Below are 14,473 nucleotides of genomic sequence, written 5' to 3' on the forward strand. Positions count from 1 at the left end.
AAACGCCTTTCAGAAACAAATGGATTCTTGAGATCTTAGTAGCATGTGCTTTCCATGTGTTTTCTTAGAAAAGTGATCATCGTAGGTGTCTAATCTGGTTAGTGAAGTTATCATTAGACACATACATCAAGACAAAAAGAACTAGATCATGCTTAAGTCTTATTAAAGCATTTAATTTGTAGTACATTTTTATGTTGTGAGTGTTGCATTGGGTTGTTCAAAGACACACCACCTAAGGGGAAAGTGACGGAACGGGCAGGAAGAGGAGAGGTATGACTAAGCCAGGCAGACAGCTGACTGACAGGTTCTCATCCCAGATCCAATGGAAAAGACTCTGCTTTCCTCGTGGGCTCGAGATAGCACTGCTTTCTTTATGAGGGGTTTCATTTAGTTTTCAGCTGTAGAATTGTTTGTTCTTAACTCCTTAAATTTTCTCCTCTCTGCCCGTGATCTTCATGAAGATGCATGTGAAGTTTTTCTTTTAACCCAGATATTCTGAGGGCCAACAGCAGTTCCCTGCATTGTATGTGACTCTGGTTTTCTCATGGCAGCCCTCTGCAGGCTGTCAGAGGCTTGGGAGTCCTGAGGCTTAAAGTACCACAAACTTGTGAATTCCTGGAGTCTTTGATATCAGATCCTTAGAACTTAACTCTAGCCGCCAGAAGGCAGAAAACAGTTTCTTTTGCAATTTGCTTTCAACTTCAGCCCCTGTGAGGTCGTTGCTGAGGGGAATCCAGGAACGCCTTAAAACGTTCATCCAGTTCACAGTTTTGTTGTGTGCCTACTGTGTGCCTTGTGTCAGGGCTTCAACAGGAGGCCGCATTCCAGCCAGGGACAGGCAGAGGGGCCGACAGATAATGAGAAAATAAACAACTGCTTAACGTCAACATAGAATGAAATATCAGAAAAAGGAAAGAACTTGCAAGGGCAAGGAAGGAGGGTGACAGGAGTGAGCGTCTGGGGCGGGGTGGTCAGGAGCAGCTTCTGGGAGGTGGGACATGTGGGTGTGGAGGTGGAGAGAGAGGGGCCTTTCCTGTGCTCACCTGTAGCCTCTAAGCCATCTGGAGAACTTCCATTTCCCAGACAGCACTGGTCCCAGAGCCTTTTTCCTGCAGCACACCAGGGATGCCGACAAACTCCAACCCAGTACTTAGGTGGGGAGAAGAGAAGCAGGCTCAGGGGTGACAAGGCACTGGTCCAGGGTGCGAGAGCCCTCTGGGGTAGTGCCGGGGCCAGGTGGAGCTCGGGCGCCCCCGCTCCCTGTCCAGTGCCCTGTCCTGAGGAGCCAGGTGGAGCTCGGGTGCCCCCGCTTCCTGTCTAGTACTCTTTTCCAAGCCAGGATCCGGGGATGCGAAGAAACACATGTCCTCGTTTGCTCTCAGCAGAACTTACAGCCAGGCACGGGGCAGGTGCTCATCAGATAAGCCAGCACATGGGTCACAACAGACCCAGCCAGAGCCAGAACACCTTGGAGTCCTGCTGCAAGAAGGTGGGGCGCCTGGGCAGACCCTGACAGTCCTGTCTGTGGCTGTTGGAGCTACTTTTTTAGCCCAACTGAGCATCATGGCTGCTGACTCAGTCTCCCCAGCTGTAACACGGGAGCCGGGGTCTCTAGGTCCCCTTGCGACTGTCTGGCATCTGTCTGCCTGGTCCTATTTCCCCCTCTGGTAATGACACTTTAGCTTTCCTTCGAGGAATGACCCTTGTTCCCATTGGACTCACCTTGGTGGCGCTGTCTGTAAGGGTGTCCTGGCCTCCCCAGTCAAGGGGTGTGGCTCATCGCAGGCCATCAGGTGTGGTTGGACAGTGTTCTGAAGGGATTCTCCATTAATTCCTGCCTCTGGGTCCCTCCACCTGTTTTGCCAGCTACCCCGTTCCCTCCCAGGAGCTTCCTCTGTTTGCCTAGATTATCCAAAGTCCATTTCTATTGCTTGCAACCGTGAACTTCTAACAGGTGTCCCTTCGGTGCCGCATGCCTGCTCTGTAAAACCTGAATTCTCACTTCCTTTGGCTCAAGCGCCCTGCGTTCTCACTGATTTCCAGAAGGAAGGGTTCACAGACTGTGGGCATTGATGTTCTGCCCAGCAGGTTCTGGAGCTGGCTTCTTAGCCTCCTCATGTCAGATGCACTCGTCTGCAGAGTCCCCCGTCTTCTGCTTCCTCTCTAAATCGCAGCTCCCACTGGCTTCCTCCCAGGAGGATGTGGGTGGGCCCTGGTGACCCGGCTCTCAGTGAGCCTTCACCAGAGCCACCAGGGAACGACCATTTCTGACTGAAAAGGAGACCCGGAGGCTGAGTATGTGACCAAGTGGAGGGGAATGTTTTCCAAGCACTCCCCAGTGGCTAGAGCCCCCACCTGCCAGCTCTGGGAAGGGGTCCCTGCCCAAGCTGCTTCTGTCATCTCAGCCCAGCCCCAGATCCTCTGTCCTGCTCAGAAGCTTGCAGTGGCTTCTGCTTCCCTTAGTGCAGAGGACACACGATTCCAAGAAGCGCTCTTGTTTATGACACAGCTGGATTCTGGACACATCATGCTGTCAAACGTATTTCTCATTAGCTTGGCTATGCATTTAAACGTAAGGAAAAACTCACCTAGTCATAGGGTTGCACGGGGTATACCCATTTTCAAAATGGTGCGGTTGACTTTTGGACATGTCAGTGTAGGTGGAAGGGGGTACCGATGGAGCGTGAATGCCAAGGTGTTGGCCGGCGTCGAAGCTAGGGGCTGTGGGCTGTAACACGGTTCTCTTTACTTCGTGTATGTTTGAAGTTTTCATAATATAAAAGCTTTTTTTTGTTTTTAAAGGGAAATTCATGTTAAAACCTGTGAAATCTTAAATTGCAAATATCAATATGAACACTTTTTTTTACTTAAAATATTTGTACTTTTTACATATCCAAAAAATAAATGACTAAAACCAACCAGTATGTGGGGAACCCGAAATGAAATACATACACTAACCAAGGAATTTAACTCTCTTGCAAATGCACTCACCTGATGACTCTGGAAACCAGTGCCTTAGATGGACACGGTAAGGCTGAGAACAAGGAGAATCGTCTATAAATGGTGGTCTTGTGAGTGTGTTTCTCATATGTAGAGGTGAGCAATTCTGAAACGACTTGATGTGTGGACCAGAATTGAACAAATGAGACAAGATACTGTAGCTAATAGGAACCAGGTTTCCCACTGTTAGAAAGATAGTTAATAAAAACAAGGAAAGGGGAAGACTAAACTCCACCTTGTAATGCTGGCGTCTGAGGTCTCGGTATAGACTCGTGATTGTACAAGTGTAAACTCGTACGGAAATACTGAGGTGTGAGTGAGTACCTACGCACACCGCCTGCTAAGAGGGCCCTGCGCGCTCTGTCGCCCAGCAGCAATGAGCACATCTAGCACTAGATTGGGTCTGAACACAGTCCTCCCAAACAAGGAACCGGGGTTCCCTGGAGAAGCCATTGATTCCGGGGCTGTGACAGGGACATCTTGTAAAATCAGAAAGTAAGAAATGCTGCAAAAAAAAAAAAAAAAAAAAAAAAAAAAAAAAAAGACTGGAGTGGAGGCTTGCCAGAAAAACATATGAGCTGGCTTGCAGGAGCTCCCAATGGCGGGCGCTTTAGCAGCAACACAAATGGGGACAGTATTGGACTAATAACACAGAGGATAACGTAACTGTGAGTCCATACGAATGGAATTAGATTACTGAGTCACTGGAAAGATGGAGCAGTGAAAGCTCGTCCTTGCATTGGAATTCTAAGTAATAAGTGCAGAAAAAAGGCGATTTGGATGTCACCACCAGGCAGACATCATGACAGTGAGTGTCACAGGCCGGCCGCCCTGATGGATCCAGGCCCATGAAGATGTGTGTTGCTGTCGTGTCTCTCTCTTGAATGAGCGTTGGTAGCTTGGGTTTTTCAAGGCATTTGTTAATTTCATCTAAGTTGTCAAATTCATTGGCATAAAGTTTTTCATAATATTCCCCATTGTCCTTTTAATATTTGTGCAATCTATAGTCAATTCCCACTCTTGTTCTTTTTTTTTTTGGGCACAGAGTCTTGCTCTGTCACCCAGGCTGGGTACGGTGGCGTGATCTTGGCTCACTGCAACCTTGACCTCCTGGGTTCAAGCGATCCTCCCACCTCAGTCTCCCGAGGAGCTGGAACTGCAGGCATGTGCCACCACGCCCGGCTTATTTTTTTAATTTTTTGTAGAGACAGGGCTTCACAATGTTGCGCAGGCTGGTCTCGAACTCCTGAGCTCAAGCAAGACGCCCACCTTGGCCTCCCAAAATTCTACGATTACAGGTGTGAGCCTCCACACCTGCCCTCTCTCCTTCTCAGTGTTGTCAATCTTTGTCTTTCTCTTTATCAGCTCGGCTAGAGTTTTATCAATTTTATAGTCCCAAAGAATCAGCTTTGAGTTTCATTGATTTTTCTCTTTTCTGTTACATTGATTTCTTCTGTTACCGTTTTTCTTTTTTTTTGCCTCTTATTTTGAGTTTAATTTGTTCTTTTTCTAATTTTTTAAAGTGAAATCTAAGGTCATTGAATCGAGGCCTTCTTTTCTAACACAGGCATTTGGTGCTTACGTTTCCTCCTCAGCACTGCAGATTTTTATATGTTGTATTTTCATTTTTATTGATTTCAGAGTGCTTTCTCATTTCTTTTAAATTTTTTCTTTGACCCATGATGTGTTAGTTTGCAAATACTTAGGATTTTCAGATATCTTTGTTATTGATTTCTAGTTTAATTTCAGTTTTGTCAGAGAACATACTTTGTATGACTTGACTTGTGTCCTTTTAAATTTGAGACTGGTTTTATGGCCCAGAAGATGTTCTATCTTGGTAAATGTTCTGTGCATGTTTTCAAAAAAGAATGTGAATAATGTGTATTCAGCTGTTGTTTATGGAGTGTTCCATGAATGTCATTTTGGTCAAGTTGGGTGGTAGTGGTCGAGTCTTCTCTGTTCTTACTTATTTTCTGTCTAGTTGTTCTAACAGTTACTAAGGGCAGGGTGTGAAAATTCCTAGTTATAATTGTAGATTTGTCCATTTCTTCTTAGGCTTTTATTATTTTATATTTTATTATGATTTTATTTTATACCTTGTGATGTTGGGATCTGAGGTCTCAGTATAGACTCATGATTGTTGAAATGTAAACTTGTATGGAAATACCGAGGTGTGAGTGAATACCTGCGCACACTGCTTGCGTCAAGTGTGAAGCTCTGCTAGCAGGTGCATAAATGTTTAGGACTATGTGTCCACTTGGCGAACCAACCCCGCTATCATTATGAAGTGGTCTTCTGTATTGCTGGTAATGTTCTTTGTTTAAAATTTACTTCAATATAAATATAACCATTACCGCTTCCTTTTGATTAGTTATGTGATATACATTTGTCCATCTTTTAATCTGTTTGTGTATTTTAAACATAAGATAGATTCCTTGTAAGCAGCACATAGTTGGGTGTATAGTGCTTGGGGAAGATTGATTGTACCTTGTAAAACACATAGCCTCCTCTCTCCAAATGCTTTTTAGTCTTCCTCACAAGATTCCTCTTTATACTCTGGGAAAGTGGGGTCTTGCTTTGTTATCCAGTCTGACAACCCCTGCCCTTTAAATGGGGTGTTCAGACAGTTTGATATGCTCACTGATATAGTTGGGTTTAGCTGTCCCTGATTCTATAACTTAATGCTTTAATTCTTCCTTTTACTGTTCCATCAAACTGTTTTCACCTTTTTAAAAGGTAAATTTCTAAGTTTACTGGATGTTTATTAGGACTATTAGATAGATAGATAGATAGATAGATAGATAGATAGATAGATAGATAGATTTTTAAACTGTGTCATGTTTTTCTTGAGTTATTAATTTTTGTAATACCTTGGTGATGAAATAGCATAGTTTTGAATAGTCTACTGCAACTTTTCTGTTTTTTTAGATAAGCCCTTGTGTTTTTCATATACAGTTTTGCAAGAGCATGAGGTTCTTCCAAAACATTTCTATTATAGTGGAAACGCCTGTGTTCTGTTGAATCCGCAGTTGGGAGAAGAATCCGTCTCTAGCTGTCAGTGCGATGTTAGGTGAAACCTTGCTAGACACTGGACATTTGGCTGGGAACTGTGCATGTCAGCTTGCCAGAACAGTAGCTTTGAGGAGCATAATTGACCAGTGTTAAAGTGAACACAGAACAGGGTAGGAGTGAGCACACATAGCCTCTTGGCAATCCTCAGGTCTGGACTAGAGCTTATTCTTATTTGAGGATAAATAAACAGAAATAAACCTCACCTTTGGACCTGTCCAAAAAAAAAAAAAAGGTATCCCAGAATGTGTGGAAGAGGGAAATATCCTGAAGTGCAGAAGAATATGCCTCTGAAAATGAAATTAAATCAGGAAAAAATATTTTCAAAAGACTTTGGCTAAAAGAAGACCTGGCTCAACAAAGAGAGACAGAAGGTGATGCATGAGGAGGGACTAGGCCGAGGGAGAAGATGATGGGATGAGTTTAAAGGGAAGTGGTTGAGAACAAAGAGTTCATGGCTTAGTTAAAATCTGTATTTGAAACCATAAGGAGTAAAGTGGATATTGTGGAAAATAGCAGCAGTGAAGTGAAGGACATACTTGAGAGGCTGCCTGGGAATGCAGAATAAACAACAGATGTGTCACCGGTGAAAGAGGCCAGATCTGATGGGGAGACTTCAGCCAAACAGCATAGGAACTCTGAAGAAGCCAGAACAAGTTTAACAAAAATAATAATCAATGACGTAATTGAAGAGCATTTTCCTGAGCAGAAAGAAGACTTGTATTTGTTGAAAGAGTCATATTTTGAACAAAATAAAAGACTCTTACTTATGTATCTTCTGACAACATTTTTGAATTTTAAGATTCAAGAAAAAAAATGCTAGTAGATTCCAGGTGGGAGGAAATGGCAACAATCACAACATTAAGACTCAGCCCCCAATGTTTTACCTGGAAAGAAGCTGTGGTTGAGCTGGACTTAAACTTCTCTTCAATGTTGAGGGGGGAATGACATCCAAAGATTTGAGGGGGGCATATTTCTGATCCAAGATTTTTATACCCAGCCAAGATGTTTTTTTGTGTGAAGGATACTGTCATCTGAGATTTGTGAGGGTTTGCAAAATATGCCATCTACATTCCCTGCAAGAAAATGTCTCTTTCTAACCAAGAGATGAATAAACATTCTGACCCTGAAGACAAATAAGTCATTGTTGTTCCTAAGGAGATAACCAGATACAGAACAACAGTCATGAAGATATTAATCAGAGTTGTAGATACAATGAACACAAAATTGGAAAGCATCTAGATAGACAGCCTTGGGGGCTGGGCTGATTCTTTACATGATGAATTGGTTAGAGTTCTTTGGTTATAAGCAATTCAATGGCAACAACAAAAAAATATTCTAGACTAATTAAGAAAAGGAATTTGTCACATTTTTAAAGAAAGATGAACACAGAAGCACTTGAGCTGGGATCAGCCAGGGACTCTCAGTGGTAGGAGTTCTGAGACTTGTCCCTTTTGGGTTCATCTAGTGACTGATCTATTGAAGAGGTAGGCCTTGGAAAGAGAACTGGACGAGCTCAGCTGGTGTCACATGCCAGTCTTTGGCCTGACACTTCCTTGGGTGCATCAGGCTCATCCGAAGCTCCTGAAGTGGGGCGGGGCAGCTGTCTATCACACATGGGATAGGAAACAACCCTTCAAAACGAAGCTTACCAGGTATTGTTAATGCCATTGGAAAACGCCTGGCTTTAATATCAGCCCAGAGAACATGGCAGACAACTGTATCATTAGAGGTTCGTATGGGCAAAAGGCAAAGAAAAACAATGGCAAGGAAGCATGTCAGAATGTTACCGAGGGCTTGTCTCTGTGTGATGGCATCATGGATGACTTTTTAAATACTTGCCTGTGATGAGCATGTATTGTTTTTATAAGCAGAAAATGAAAAAAAAAAAAACTGTCATTACGAAGACAGAAACATGAGGGAACTATTTTAGGTTATCATGTTACGTGAGGAATGCGGACTTTAGAATTACATTCTGTGATTACACAGACATTGTGAATATGAATGTCTATGGATCGAGGCTGACGCAAGTGTGCAGTAATGACATTCTGTGGTGGGAATGTGCTGAAAGTGATTTTTCTTTTAAAACATTTTATTTCATATTTATTTCATAAGCTAATATAACTTAGAATAAATTTATATTAGTTGGAAGATACTCTGCTTCCTCTCAAAAGCCTATTGTTGGGGAAACTTCTGGAATGAGTAAGGAAGCTGTCTCTAGATCAGAGATTTTGAACCAGGGGATGATACTGTCCCCAAGAGGACCTTTGGCACTCCCTGGAGACATTTTTGGTTGTCATGACTTGGAAGATGCTACTGGCATCTGGTGTGTGGAGGCCCAGGATCCTACTAAATGTTTTATAATGTGTGTGGCAGCCCCTACACCCCAACAACTGAATACACAAACCCAAATCCCAGTGGTGCTGAGGCCGAGAAACCCAGCTCTCCAGAGACATTTCTACATGTCTGTGATTTACTAACAAAAATCCCAACTGCTCGTATTTGTAGAAATGATTCCATTTGAACTGTTCTATCAGTCCTTGGTCAGAACAAGGATAAAGAAGGAAGTTGGTGGGGCATGGTGGCTCACGCCTATAATCCCAGCACTGTGGGAGGCCGAGGTGGGTGGATCACTTGAGGTCAGGAGTTCGAGACCAGCCTGGCCAACATGGTGAAACCCCGTTTCTACTAAAAATACAAAAATTAGCCATGCCTGGTGGCATGCACCTGTGATCTCAGCTACTTGGGAGGCTGGGGCAGGAGAATTGCTTGAACCCAGGGTTGTGGGGGTGGTGGAGGTTGCAGTGAGCCCAGATTGTGCCACTATGCTGCCGCCTGGGAGACAGAGCAAGACTCTGTCTCAAAAAAAAAAAAAAAAAGGAAGTCATCATTTCCCTAGTTGGATGTTGTTTTCCAGATCGGAACTTCCATGTTGTAACTCCAGTCTCTTTTCTCCTAACCTTGCAGGTTCATCTGCAGAAGCCAGCAGACGCCTCTGCTCTCCTTGTGGGTTACCTGGCTCATGAGACCTTGCCGGTGAGGCTCTGCGTTTGAACGTCTGTGACCCAGCCCTGACTGTCCCGGTACTTGTATGTGTTGGTGGGAGTTCGGAGCTCACTGGAGCTATCGTTTCCGTGGAAATTTTGAGCCATTTCGAATCACTTAAAGGAGTGGACATTGCCAGCAATGAGCTCCCAAAGCCATCCAGGTAAGGCCTGGTCTTTTCTTCTCTGGGCACACAGTGGGGCTTTCTTTTTCCAAAGTAGAATTTCTTGTGGCTGCAGCTTGTTTTCTGAATTCGAGACTTTTGTTTTTCTTGATAGTGGTCACCGTTGGTTTTTGACAGCACACAGTGCAGAATGGATGGTTTGTTCTTCCTCTTGGTGAAAGAAGAATGATAAAACCTGGGAGGATCTGGAGTCAAGTCTGCGGCCCTGGTTTGCAGGCTGACTTGAGTGTCACACAGGTTTTGTCGCTGCCAGGAGAGAAGTGCTTTTTGACAAGGGTGATGTTTAAAGGTTAGGTTGTGATGTGGAGAGCTGGTTTCTTGCCCAGTGTCTTTGTTGTTTTATGAGGGGTTGTGTGAGGGGTGGGAGTGCTCCTCCGACCGCGCGTCTGGGCTACCTGGGAAGAAGCTCATGTTCCCATTCAGTTGGTGGCCATGGTTGTTCCTGGTGTTTGAGTGCCTCTGTGAGAGGCTGCGCTCAGCATTTTACGTATAATTCTATATGCATTTAATACAGCCCCAGATCATCTCAGGCCTGGAGGGAAGAAGGAACTTACCTGAGGTCACAGAGCAGGCAGGTCGGGGCCCACGGGATTGGGGAGCAAGCCTGTCCTGCTCTGAGCTTCAGAAGCATGTCATGGGCCCGTCCATTTACGACTTCACACTGTCTGTCCTCGGAAAGTCACCGAGCGTGCGCCGTAACGAAACCTTGAGGCCCACCACCGACCTGCCTGAGTGTGGGGTTCCTGCACAGCTACTCCTGTGCTGCCTAGCCTCCTGCCACTTCCAGCGCACCGTGGCCTTCAAGGGCACTTAGCCATCGACTTCTGTCTTGCGTTCACCTGAGAGAGAAGACGGTGGCCACTCGACAGATGCTTGGACAGGCACCTGAGGCTCTGTTAGCCTTGGCTGTGGGTTCAGCTCCTTAGAGCAGAGGAGGAGGCTCAGGGTCTGGGTCACTCTCTTTGAGATTGCCTGGAACGCTTACACACATCTTTCCCTGGGTGGAATCGGCTTTGTCTGAAAATTCCAGAGGGCAGGATTCCAGGTTATTTTAGACATGGAAGTTTTATTGAGTTAAATTGTTTATGTATTGACTGATGTAAAGAAATGGTTTATGATGATTCCAAGACAAAATTAAGCGCTGTGGATCAAAGCGTCTAAACAGACATCGAGTGGAGCTGGCTGTCTCCCTCCTGCACCGGGCGGCTGTTGGGTGAGAGCGTATCTTTTTTCTGTGTCTAAACATAGTGTTGTGTGTGTGAGCATTTTCATAGAGTATAATTCTATATGCAGGGCCCTATGTTTTACATTCTGTCCATTTTAATGTGTTATAAGCATCTTTTGGTATCAGTATGTGTGTAACTATAACTTGCTCTTTTTGATCCCTTGAGAATGGATATTTATGTGGTTGTAGCAGTGTTTATACCAATCCCAAACTGGCATCAAACAATTATTATACATATATTTTATAAACTTCTAAGTATCACTACTAGACAAGTTCCAGGAAGTGGAAGCTGGGTCAGCGGGCCCATGCACTTAAAAACAACATTAGGTTTCCTGTCAGATTGCTCCAGAAGCCTCGTTCCAGCTGATCTCCTAATTCCAGTGTAAGAGGATGCGTATTTTTCATTTGTGCTGTACCAGCACTGGGCAGCTTCACTCTCTTTCCTCTTTGTCAGTGTGCTAGGGGAAGATTATTGTTTGAGTTCACTTGATTATTTTAATGGGGGTGCATATTTTTGTATGACTTGGTGTACACATAATCATAATTTGTACATACTCTGCAGGCATTTGAAGAGAAAGTATGCTCTTATGATTTTGTTTTAGCCTAAAGACATCTATATGTATATATCAATATTGTATTTAAAGTTCTTGGCTGGGCGCGGTGGCTCACACCTGTAATCCCAGCACTTTCGAAGGTCAAGGTGGGCGGATCACGAGGTCAAGAGATCGAGACCATCCCGGCTAACATGGTGAAACCCCGTCTCTACTAAAAATACAAAAATTAGCTGGGTGTGGTGGCGCAGGCCTGTAGTCCCAGCTACCCAGGAGGCTGAGGCGGGAGAATCGCTTGAACCCGGGAGGCAGAGGTTGCAGCGAGCCAAGATGGTGCCACTGCACTCCAGCCTGGAGACAGAGCGAGACTCCGTCTCAAAAAAAAAAAAAGTTCTCTCATTTATATATATTTTATTTATATATAGGAGGATATGTATGCTTTATATGTTATTTTATTTATATATTAACTCGTTATTTAAATCAGTATAGCTTATTTTTTTCTGTCTGCTTGATTTCTTGGAAAAGTGTGTTTTTCTACTGTGATTATAGTTTTGTAATATTCTTTTTACATTAATAACCATTTTTTGCTTTATATAGTTCAATGTTTTCTTCAATGCTTAAAAATTAATGACTGTTCTTTTGGTAGATCAGCTCTCTTATCAAAATACAATATATTTCTCTTTGTTTAATGTTTCTTTGACCAAGAGCTTACAGTGTTTCATGAGGTATTTCTACCCTTGGTTTCTTTTGGCTAACAAATATTTCTCCATCCACTTGTCTCTAACCTTTTCAGGCTGTGTCCTTTGAGGCTCAGCTCTGGAAACCGCAGGGTGCTGCGTTTGGCCTTTTCTGTGGGAATTTCAGCCGCTGCAGTTCAGTTTGATCACCGGCCTGCCCGGGCCTGTCCTGCCCCTGTGAGTTGGGTTGTGTGCGTCTCGTTACCACCCACGACCTCTCCATTCTCTGTCTCAGTGGGTCGGAGGCTGAAGACAGGCCGCGCTGGCGAGGGCAGGGCTACCCCTCGGCCCAGCCCATTCTCTGCTCTCCATCTGTGGGGAGGGTGCAGCTGGGGTGGTTTGCCTGGGGCCTGAAGTCCGCTGGCTGCCTCCTATGCCCTGTCCACTATCATCTTTCCCTGACGTGTCTGCCCTTCCTCCCAGAGGACCCTGGGTGGCAAGACCCCTTGTGCCAAAACACGCGCGTGCCACCACACCCACACACTGGCTGGTGGCCCAGAGGCCTGTGTCCATGTCTCAGGCCGGGGATGGGGCCTGCCCTGATCTGTGCCCTCCCTCCCATGCGAGGCCCACTTGCTGGTGTGGCTTCCCCAGCAGCTCCATCCCCAGAGAACTCTAGTTTCGGGAAGTTCCTCTGTGTTTCTTGTCAGCTGATGCACCTGTTCGTCCACTGCCAGGCATTGCTGGAAGTGCTTTCCAATCTTGTCTTTCATCATTTTAGTGGGTTTTGGGAAGAAGAGAAATCATTAATACTGAAGGATTCAGTCTGCTGTCTTGAGCGGGAAATTTCTAGGTGTGTCAGAGCACAGCCACGGAACCACTGTACCTTTCCTTGAGCCAAGGAGCCGGGTCCTGGGCTGCCTTGCCATCACCGGGCAACGCGGTGCTCGGGGCCTGCCTGGCCGTACCTCTCCTCCCTCCATGCGTCTCTTGTGCCGTCCTCTGCTGGCTGGCCCTGTCCTTCGCCCTGCCTACCCGGCTCACTCTTGCCTGCCTGGCTCACCCTTGCCCACCCCTGGCATGGGGCTCTGCTCCTGTGTGGCCTGGCGTGGGTGACCATGCTGCCGCTCACTCCCTAGGCAGGCCGGGCTGGGGGAGTCCAGCTGCCCATGGGCCCCCTCTCACATTTGTAGTATGACTTGGCTTTGCCCTGATGATGAAGTGCCCTTCTAGTGCAGCGTGCATGGCTTTCCTCGCCCTGTGTTCTGTGAAAGTCGTCTGCTGCTGGGTGAGTTTTGTGTTATGGTTTTATTGCTGTTCCTGCTGAACTTTGCCAGAGCCAGGCCCTGGTTCTCTGACGTCAAAGCTGCTTAACTGCTGGGATTTTATTGCTCTAAATAACGATTTCTAATGATGTGAGCGGCCTGAGGAAAGAACTGGATTGACTTAGTCTGGAAGAGCTCTCCTTTGAAAGGCGGCCCTGGAGCCTTACGCCCCTTGCCCGGCCAGCCCTCCACACCCTCCCTGTGGGGATGCGCCATGCAGGGCACAGAGCCTCTGCCCTGAAGCCGAGTCCCCGGCATGAAACCAGGAGCGTGGACGGGAAGCCTACAGGGGCCTGCTGGCAGGACAAGCCAAGGCTCCTTTTTCCTCCCGTTCGCTTGTTTTCCTCCAAGGCCAGTTCCCCAAGTCACTGTCCTTGTCTTTTCTTGTGGTTAAAGGCTTAGGATACTGGCGACTTGACTGGCCAGCAGCAAAGGCAGACGTTGTTACTTGGCCACCCACTGAACACTACCCTGTCCCTCCAGTGTCATTTACTTTCCCTTCTGGAACGTTTGTGCCTAGAGAAAGTCTTGCCCAGAAATGTTCTCAGTGTCAAGGAGCCCCGCAGTGGATTTGCCGGGACGTGTCTGCGTCACCCGGTTGATGCTCTCGATAGGAAGCTGGTCGAGCAGGCAGTGGCGGGTAATTGGAGCATCCTCTCGCTTCTGGAATCTGGGTGCGAGGTACAGGTAATGTTGAGTTCAAGACAAAATAAGTGGCCAGGCGTGGTGGCTCAAACCTGTAATCCTGGTACTTTGGGAGGCCGAGGTAGGCAGATCATTTGAGGTCAGGAGTTCGTGACCAGCCTAGTTAACATGGTGAAATCCCGTCTCTGCTAAAAATGCAACAATTAGCCAGGCATGGTGGTACGCACCTGTCGTCTCAGCTACTTGGGAGGCTGAGGCAGGAGAATCGCTTGAATCCGGGAGGTAAGACTGCAGGGAGGCAAGGTTGCAGCGAGCCGACATGGTGCCACTGCACTGGAGCTTGGCTGACACAGCAAGACTCTGTCTCAAAAAAAGTAAAAAATAAAAAATAATAAAAAAAAGGATTTTGTGGGAAACTTGTGTAATTTAAGATCAGTGTTTTAATTTGGGCCATTCTATGATTTCTTAATATTCTGTTCAGTCTGAACTACCCCATCCACACAAAAGCAGCTAAAAAGTCTCTGTCAACAATAACTTGGTGATTAGTGAGTTCATGGTAATCCAATTGCTTCAAACCACTGTTGAGTGTTAATCCTGTGAGTCCCAGGGAGAAGGCTCTCGCTCTGGGGGTGCTTCCAGTCCTCACGTTCTGCCCTAACTTTATTTGATCTTGAATCTGTTTATTTTAACCATTGTGGCTGCCAAGATTATTCTATTTTAATACAATAATTTTAATATATATAACATAATAA

General features: G+C 45.7%; 1 protein-coding gene across 7 annotated transcripts in view; it reads left to right on the plus strand.

Annotated features, from left to right (window-relative positions):
• Positions 1–14,473, plus strand: part of HDAC4 (histone deacetylase 4) — a 355,816-nt gene that overhangs the window by 38,932 nt on the left and 302,411 nt on the right. For all 7 annotated transcript variants that reach the window (XM_030916068.1, XM_030916074.1, XM_030916075.1 and 4 more), the window contains exon 2: positions 9,037–9,277. In XM_030916068.1, the coding sequence (XP_030771928.1) occupies positions 9,256–9,277 (22 nt within the window). In that variant the 5' untranslated portion in view covers positions 9,037–9,255. The remainder of the gene's footprint in view (positions 1–9,036; positions 9,278–14,473) is intronic.

This window comes from Rhinopithecus roxellana, chromosome 14, assembly GCF_007565055.1.
Source record: "Rhinopithecus roxellana isolate Shanxi Qingling chromosome 14, ASM756505v1, whole genome shotgun sequence".
Lineage (NCBI taxonomy): Eukaryota > Metazoa > Chordata > Mammalia > Primates > Cercopithecidae > Rhinopithecus > Rhinopithecus roxellana.